The 8,798-nt window shown below is 52.9% G+C and overlaps 1 protein-coding gene across 2 annotated transcripts in view; it reads right to left on the bottom strand.

Moving 5' to 3' along the window:
• Window positions 1-6,185: 6,185 nt before the first annotated feature.
• The window catches only part of SGSM2 (small G protein signaling modulator 2), a 47,156-nt gene continuing 44,543 nt past the window's right edge, over window positions 6,186-8,798 (bottom strand). Inside the window, exons 23-24 of one of the 2 annotated variants that reach the window (XM_008058202.2) lie at window positions 7,312-7,479; window positions 6,186-6,834 (exon numbers count right to left, since the gene is read on the bottom strand). In XM_008058202.2, the coding sequence (XP_008056393.1) occupies window positions 6,746-6,834; window positions 7,312-7,479 (257 nt within the window). In that variant the 3' untranslated portion in view covers window positions 6,186-6,745. The remainder of the gene's footprint in view (window positions 6,835-7,311; window positions 7,480-8,798) is intronic. The other variant, XM_008058204.2, reaches the window with a different exon arrangement.

Here is an 8,798-nt window from a genome sequence, read left to right on the forward strand (position 1 = left end):
CCTCCTAGGGGAAGGGGGTGCAGAGACTCTGAGCCAGGGGAGGGAGGGGCCCCCCAGGGAGTTGGGCACAGGGCAGGGGTTACCCTGCTGCACTAGGACTTGATACTGATGAGAGAGACGCTGGTAGAACGTGCCGCCTGTCCAGGCTGGTGCCAGCTCCAGTGCTGTTCCTGCTCCCCCATCCTGTCCCTTGAAACCAGTGCGATGTGGATGTCATGTTCTCTGACTTCTCCCCTCCCCTACCTGCCTTCCTGTGCTGCTGCTGCTATTGCTGTCTGGTGAGGTGGCTGAGTGCCCCAGGCCTCTTCTCTGGAGCCTCAGTGTTCTCTTCCCAGGTCTTTGGAGGGGAAATAGGGAAAACAAAACTGAAGCCACTCTGCCCAGAAAACTGGGGAAGGAGGTGGTGAGCACAGGTGACAGATCCTAGGAAGTGGCTGGTCTGGACTCCAGACAGGTGGGTGCCCCAGCCTGGGACTCTACTGACCCAGTTGCAGTCACTGACTCGTTACCATAGAAACTATTTTAAATGATTATCAACAGGCTGTTGCCAAGCTTCCGAGGCCCATCCCCCAACTCAGCCCTTCCAGTGGGCTCTTGACCTCAGGAGGGCAGGTTAGCTGTGGAAGTTGGGAAGCGGGGCTTGCTGTCCTGCCTCCTTCCCCTGTCCTCTGCAGCCTGGGTCTAGACGGGGAGGAGAGCTACTCTGGACCTCTATCCCCATTCCTGGGCTTAGCTCTCAACTTCCAGAAGGCAGGGAGGAGGAGCGCTGTCCTGCATTCACGCTCCTACTGCCTTGACTTCTGCTCAGTGCTGTGCACACCCGCAAGGGATGGGTGGGCCTGGAGGCCTGTGGGTTGGGGTGCCACCTGTGAGATGGACCAGCATCTTGTCTTGCTTCCGGGAGCCTAGAAACCACATAGTTGAGGCATGCAGGAAGTTAAAATCTAGAGGCTTGGCTAAGCCCTAAACCCCTCCCCAAACAAGCCTGGGACCTATACAGAGGGGGCTGGGACCAGAGCTGGGATGTTAGTGACTGTGGAGGAGGGCTGCTACTTCTGCTCCAGCCTGTCTGCCTCTGTCCTGTCTTTCCCCTGAGTATCTCCCCTTCTCCAGTGGGCGGTTTTGAGTCCCTTCCCTAGAGGGGGCTGCTGTGCACCACTAGCTTTCTCTTGAGTTGGGTCAAGGACAAGGCTGAACTTGGGTTGGGGAGGAGTAAGGGGTCCTGTGTCAGGGGATGCTGCTTTTCCTGCCTCTGCCTTGGCAGACTGCTTTGGCTTCTCCTTGTATGTGGATATTTATTACAAGTGGCCTTGTGTTAGACACACTCAGCTCCCCGCCTGGACACACTCACCAAGGGCCTTTCAGTGTGAGGGCAGGAAGCAAGTGTCCCTGGGTGTGAAGTTTGCGGTGACAGGCTGGGCAGGCCAGGGGGTCAGGATTTTCTAGAGTGCCCTCTGGGCATAGAGGAGGCCAGCAAAGGTCTTGAATAGATTCCTTCCTGACATAAAGACTCCTTAGATGCTTAAGAACTCCTTCTCATTTCCTTCCTGGTCCTGGAGACCTCCCAGGGGACGGTTTTCTTATTTGTCGCTTCTGGGGGTGGGGAAAGGGAGGCTACAAACCAGGTCTCCAACCGCAGAGGCCTGTAGGAGGAAGCCCTGTACCCTGCAGCACAGTCGTCCCACCTCACAAGCTTGCTGCCTTCCTGCAGCTGCAGCCACCTCCACCTGACACCTCCAGCCAGCTTCACTGCTCCCGTTGTGACAACAATGGAAAGAGCAGAGGGAGAGTCTGGGCAGGCCTGGTGTACTGGGAACAGTCCGCAGTTGCCCCTCCCCTCAGCCTATCAACCTCTCCCTTCATCCTGAGGCCAGTTGCCCCCCGGGCCTGCACAGATACCTCATCATCCACCTGCTGCCCCTCCCTCTCCCTGCCCCCCAGCAGTGGGGGCCTCCAAATCTAGTGCCGAATGACTATGTCCAGATTGGTGACGATGGGTGTTGCTGTTGTTTTTGTTGTTGTTTGTGAACGCTGTGATGCTGTGTGCCCGAGTTGGCAGCCACCATCCAGCCCTTCCTTGGGCATATCCCCCCTGAGAGCTGTCAGGACCACATCTGTCCTCACCCTGTGGGACCACCTACCCCTTCCCTCCCTAGCCCTTCCAGCCTGGGACACACACAAACACACACACACACATCTTACCTCTCATGCGTGTTTTATCTTTTGGTGTTCAGAGTGGCTCACTGGCTGGGAGTCTTTACCTCGGGGAAAGGGGGAAGTTGGTTCCTTGGGGGGCCAAAGAAGGGCAGGGAATGCCTGGAGGGTATTGGGGGGTCATCATAACCCCTGCTCTCTCCAGGAACAGCTGCTTCTCCCCCCATCCCAGGACCCTACCCCCAACCCCAAAGAGGTGGCCCTTGTTTACAGTGAGGACTCGGTCACTGTGTCTCCGTTTCCTGAAATATAAACTGTAGCGACCCCAGACTGTAGAGATTTTTATGTGTTTGGATACATCTGCTGTGTGGGAAAAAAAAAAAACCTACAAAAACCCTAATTTTGTACATATTGTATTTTTACTATTGAACTGTATTCTAGTGGCTGTTCATGCTCCAAGACTTTAGGTATTGAGACATGAATACTATCCATGTAATAAGCACTTGCCTGGAATAAAATATAAAACTGAAATAAACCTGCACTGAAACCTGAGATGGAGCTGCCAGCCTGCAGCATCTGGGTCATTTTCTTGCAAAAGGAGGCGGAGGCCTATGGGGAAAGACACCCAGCAAGAAGCAGCAAAGGATCACCTGTCCTGACCCTGTTTGTGGGACATAGTACTCAAGCAACTTATAAAATGCTGGTCAATTTTATAAAAATATGTAGAATCTTCCACTTCTGATCCTGGTACCCCAATAGACTGAAAACTGCACTTCTGGTTTTCCTTATGCATTTACAAAGCTTTGTGGTTCCTCAAACCATTTTTGCAAACATCGTGTTTCATCTTTTAATGGCCCAGTGAAGTAAATAAGCCAAAAACTAGCCCCATTCTGAGAGATGATAAACAGGATTGAGGTGACTGAGTGACTGGTAAGGGTCACACAGCACCTTGCAGGAGCTATAGTCAGATTTCTCAACTCAGTACAGAGTTCCCCTCGCAAGTGGCACCCTTTGTCCAGTCCTAGAGTTCTAGAGTCAGATTCAGTAAAAAAGGTGAATTGTCCCAGCATCTGAGCACCAGAGGGTAAGGCTTCTAGAGAAGCCACTTCTGGGGTTGTAGTTACAAGTCAGCTGGGAGTCCACAAAATTGTCCTTTTAGGGAAAGGTACAAAAGGGGAAGAAGTTGGAGGTTGGGGCCAGAGAGCCATGTTTTCAGCTGGGACTGCAAAGTCAAGCCTGGAAGATCCATGTCCCCATAGCTGCATCTTCTCTCCTCACAGTCCAGGAGAAACCAGCCCTTGGGAGTAAGTGGTGGGGGAAGTGAGGTCAGGGAACAGTTAGCTGCGCCTAGCTATAGACCAGGCTGGCCAAGGCTGCCTGGTATTGTTATTTCTGTTCCTACCAGTCAGGCACCGTCTGACTCCCAATCGCAGCAGAGAGAACTGACTCTGCTTCTCTTAGGTGGGGAGGAATACCCTTGAGGAAGGGAGTGATGGCGACAAATGTCTTGGGGTCCCATTCTCTTAAAGAGAAGGCAACGTCAAGAAAGTTCGAGCCCAGCCCTCTCCACTGCCCTACAATTGCGTCAGCCCTTTTCACTTATGAGATGCGGGCTCCCTCTGCTGGTAGCTCCAGGAAGAGCTTGGTCACGTCCAGTGCCCTACTCACTAGCGCCACTTTAGGGGAAAGAGTAGAGTTAGGGTTAACACTTCCTGAGTGCCCACTTAGTGCCAGGCACTGTGCTCAGCATTGGGGACAAAAGGTCCCTGCCCTGGCAGTGATGACTTGGTATCTACTGAGGGCTGTCACAGAATCTTAAGCGTAGGCAGAAGCTATACTCAGTTCCCCCAGCTCAGCTGGAGCCTTTAAAAGAGGGTCCTGTGGTCAGGGTAATGGAAAACAAAAGTCCCAATTATAAATCCTGTTGCTTCCATCTACTAGTCTTGCTCTATAAAAGAGAAAGACTTTATTGGAATTCCAGGGTGTGTGATTCCCTGAGATGACATCATAGAGTCCACTGTGCGTCTTGCTCTTCCTGCTCACAAAATTGCCCCCTGCCCTCAGTGGACCCATCATTTTGGCTGTGGGGACTCACTCTGATCCCAGAATCCAGCACCATGGTGTGAAGAGAGGGATGGGAGTGTGTGAAGGAACTAAGTCACTCCCAGGCCAGCTTACCCTTGGCTTTGGTGAATTTCTTTTATGTCACAGCAGAGGGAATTCTGATTCCTCCAGGCAACAGAATCAGCTGGGGGATGGGGAGTGTTCCCCTGAGGGCTTATCAAGTTCTCTGGCCCCAGAACTCTGTGTCAACTAATTTCTTTGCATGGGCAGTTCTGGCCACACTAGTCTGCTTTTGTTCTAAAAGCTGAATTCAGGCTGCTAGGGCCATGGGCTGGGACTTTCAGCTCTGAGTTGACAGAGACCTAATGTCCAGAAAGCCAGTGTCCTCTAGAGCCAGAAAACAGGTAACTGGAGTCCTCTACCTGGTGCCATGGATGATGGAACCAGTGGCACTCAGGTGGTGGAAGGGCAAGAGATGAGGTGGGAACCTGTTATTTTCAGGCTTTTCCCATGCCTCAGTAGGGTCTGACCCCTCCTGACACTTCCTCCAGCCCTTAGCCTGATCCAGGCATCTCAAAGACAGGGCTCAGTGAGAGAGCCATGGCCAGTGGGTAGGATCCTCCCCCACTGGCTAGAGGGGCCGGCAGTTAGCTCCAACTCCTTACTACAGCCAGGTTAGGAGGGCAAACAGGGAGAAGGGTTGGGTCAGGGTCCTAACCTCATCCATAGGCTGGGGGCCATTGGTCAATCTGAGATGGGACTATGACTCTGGGGTGAGGTCCCCCCAAGGATGCTGAATGCTTAAGGTTTGGCTGTCATCGCCTGACTCCCCAAACTGCCCATACCCTCTAGCCTGGTGGCTAGAGTACCTCTCTCTTGGAAACTTGAGTTCTCTTTTTGTCATCCTTGCCTTTCAGGATTGGTCCTCTTTACTGTTTGTGGGGCTTACAGTCTCTCAATATCCAGTGCTACTCCCACAGGCAGCCCACAGAGCCTCAAGTGTTGCCAGATGCTATGTTTATTGGTCTGTTACACTGAAGATTATAGTTTCTGAGCCAAAAAACATACAAACTCTGCTCCTCACAAAACCACTGAGTCACTAAGGCAGGCACACAACGACCACCCGTGCTTGGTGGAGGCCAAGGACTCATGGACAACAGGGGTGGGCAGTGGGGTAGACTGGCCCCCAAATAGGCCATGCAGCGCCCAGGGACAGGGGTGGGTTAGAAAGGCTGTGCTGGATGCAAAAGGGCTGCTGGGCCCTTTCTCTTTACTATTTATTTTTAATTTGGGGGTCCTTTTTCATGTTTCTTGAATGCAGGACGTCTGCCTGGTGACTGCTGGACAGGCCCTAGCCCAGGGCAAGGCCTCTAGGTCCCATGGCAAGCCCTAACCTGCATTTTTTGGGTAGAGGGGGTAGAGGGGATGACAGAGCAAGCAGCATGCCTAGGCCTGGGATCAGGAGCTGTGCCCCTCCTGAAAGCCTTGTGAGTGCAGTTCCTCCAAGGGGGTTTCTGGGTTCCTAGGCCTCTTGGCATCCTGAGAAGCATATGGAAGGCAGAGCTACCATTGCTTCTCACCAGGGACAAACAGGGAAGACCCAGGAACCCCCCCATCTCCCTCAGCCCCAGGGACTCAGCAGATGCCTGGGACAGGTGATGGGCTGCCTTGAAGCTCCAAGGCCTGTCCCTGAGAGGCAGCTGTGACAGAATTGCTTCCCTAAAGAATCACCTTGGGATTCCTCTTGAGGGCAAGTGCTCACCACATTCCAGATCATCCAACTGGCAAGAGTGTCACTTATCCACATTTTTCAGGGAAGTAGTGCACAAAGCAAGGGCAGGGTGGCAAGAGTGAGACTGTACAGATACATATGGGTGTACTGTACAGGGTAAGGAGCCCTAGGGATCATCTCAGGTGGCCAAAGGCAGTGGCAGTGCTGCTGAGGTGGGCTGCTTCCACCCAGGACCCACATTCTCTGAAATCTCAGGGCCCCAGAAGTCTCAGAGGAGGGCCTGGAAGTTAGCCCAGGTCTCCTGCACCCAGGACACGTGCCTGAACTGGCAGCTGTTCTGGGTGCTCTCACTGGGGCTGCATCCACAATGCACTGGGTCTGCAAAGGGACTCCCAGATGAGAACAGCACAGAGCCCCCTGCTCTATGCAACCCTTGCTAGGTAAGGCCCAGGCCACTATAGCCCCTGCTAACTTTACAGGGCCCCGATTGACTCATGGGCAACAGTCCAGGCTGTGGGGCTATTCCCAGATGTTTGAGAGGGGAGCAGAGGAGGTATTCCCCAAGGCAGGTGCTCCCTGAGGCCGATCCTCCCATCTCAGCCCTGATCTGAGGGCATCCTGGCCCTCGACTTTCTCTGCAGGGTCAGCACCACCCAGAGTCAGATTTCAGGCTCACAATCACTTTGTTGAGGACACAGTTGGGCAGGCAGGGTCAGCTGGGGCTTGGGACAGTCTGCGCTGCGATACCCCTGCACCTCTCCCTGCTGGAGTCCAGGTGCCTCTAGGCCCCAACTCTCACTTGTTCTCTATGAGCATCTGCACCTTGTGGACGAGGTCCCGGGCAATCCGCAGGATCTCCTGGGCGTCATGATGCTCAGCCCGTTCTATGGGAAAGAGGGATAGTTGTAGGGAGGTCCAGAGAGCACAGTAGGCTGGGAGGAGCTGGTGGCTGATCACCTTGAGCTACTTCTACCTACTGGATTCTTTTTTTAATTTTGAGTTGGAGTCTCACTGTCGCCCAGGCTGGAGTGCAGTGGCACGCTCACAGCCACCCCAGCGTTGACCTGCTGGACTCAGGTGGTCCTTCTGCCTCAGCCTTCCAAGTAGCTGGAACTACAGGCGTATGCTACCACGCCCAGCTAATTTTTAAAAAATTTATTGTAGAGACGAGGTCTCACCAAGTTGCCCGGGCTGGTCTCAAACCCACGGACTCAGGCAATCCATTTACCTGGGCCTCCCAAAGTGCTGGGATTACAGGCTAAGCCACTGAGCCTGGCCTACCTGCTGGATTCTTGACATCCTGCCTATAAGGGAAGGGACCCCAGAATTCCTGAGAACCCACCAACTCTGCCCAGGCATACCATTGAAAAACTTGATGATGTCAGTGAAGTCCATGTTGTTGTCACGGATAATCTCTCGGTAGGCCTCCACCAGGGCAAGGGCGATGAACAGGACAAAATGCTCCGATGAGATGTGCCTGGCAGCCCAGATCACCTCCCACACAGCAAACACATCCTCATACAGCAGCTCTGGGGACAGTAAGAGGCTGGGGCTCAGCAGTCCACATGGCTGGGACTGAGGCTGAGCCTGGCTTTCCTGGCAGCCCATGGGCCTCTGATGAAGCCAGGTGGGGAATCAGAGCTCCAGGGCTAAGGTCATGGGTTTCTCCCCATTACACGCAGCCTGGTTCAAGAATGGGAGTCTATACCTGATACCAAGACCCTATCCTTCTCTTTGGTAATTTCTGCACTTTTTTTTTAAAAGTTGGAGTCTCACTCTATTGTCCAGGCTGGAGTGCAGTGGCACACTCATGGCCACTGCAGCCTTGACTGGGCTCCGGCGATCCTTCCACCTCAGTCTTCCAAGTAGCCGGAACTATAGGCACACACCCGGCTAATTTTTTGATTTATTGTAGAGAGGAAGTCTCACCAAGTTGCCCAGGCTGTTTTTGAACCCATAGGCTCAGGCAGTCCTCTCACCTGGCTTCCCAAAGTGCTGGGATTACAGGCTTGAGCCGATGTACCCGGCCTGCAACTAACTTTTATAGGCCTTACTTACATCTTGATGCTTAGGGAGGCTTTGGTCAGAAAAAAGTTCTCTAAGCCATTACCTGTTAGGATGGTGATTGTCAACCCTGGCTGGAATCACCTAGGGAGTTTTTAAGAACACATACAAGGGGGGACACCAAAAAACTGGAATTTTCTTTTGGAGGGTGGCCCCTTAGAGTACACTTGGAATTTGTTTCTCCTAATCAAATAGTCAACCGAAGTTTTGAGAGGGTTGTGTCATGATTTGGCAAACAAATGACGGGTTCTTTCAGCATGACAACACACCTGCCCACACTGGGCTGAGTGTTCAGCAGTTTTGGACCAAAGATGGCATGACCCTCATGCCCCACCCTATTCACCCAATCTCGCCCCAAGCAACTTTCTTTTCTGAGTCAAAGTCTCACTCTCACCCAGTCTGGAGTGCAGTGGCATGCTCACGGCTACCATAGGCTCAACCTGCTGGGCAGGCCTCAGCCTTCCAAGTAGCTGGAGCCACAGGCATGCACCATCATGCCCAGCTAATTTTTTTTTTTTATTATTGTAGAAATGAGGTCTCACCAAGTTGCCCAGGCTGGTCTCGAACCTCTGGGCTCAGGTAATCCTCTTGTCTCGGCCTCCCAAAATGCTGGGATTACAGGCTTGAGCCACTGTGCCCAGCAAAGAGTACTTTAAAGGTAACTGAAGTTTAGACATGTAAGAATAAATACACAATTTTTTAATAAATAAATTCTGAGCCGGGCTTGGTGGCTCAGCCTGTAATCCCGCGCCTTTGGGAGGCTGAGGTGAGTGGATTGCCTGAG

This window comes from Carlito syrichta, unplaced genomic scaffold (genome assembly GCF_000164805.1).
Source record: "Carlito syrichta isolate Samal-C Ts95f unplaced genomic scaffold, Tarsius_syrichta-2.0.1 Scaffold303247, whole genome shotgun sequence".
Taxonomy (NCBI): Eukaryota; Metazoa; Chordata; class Mammalia; order Primates; family Tarsiidae; genus Carlito; species Carlito syrichta.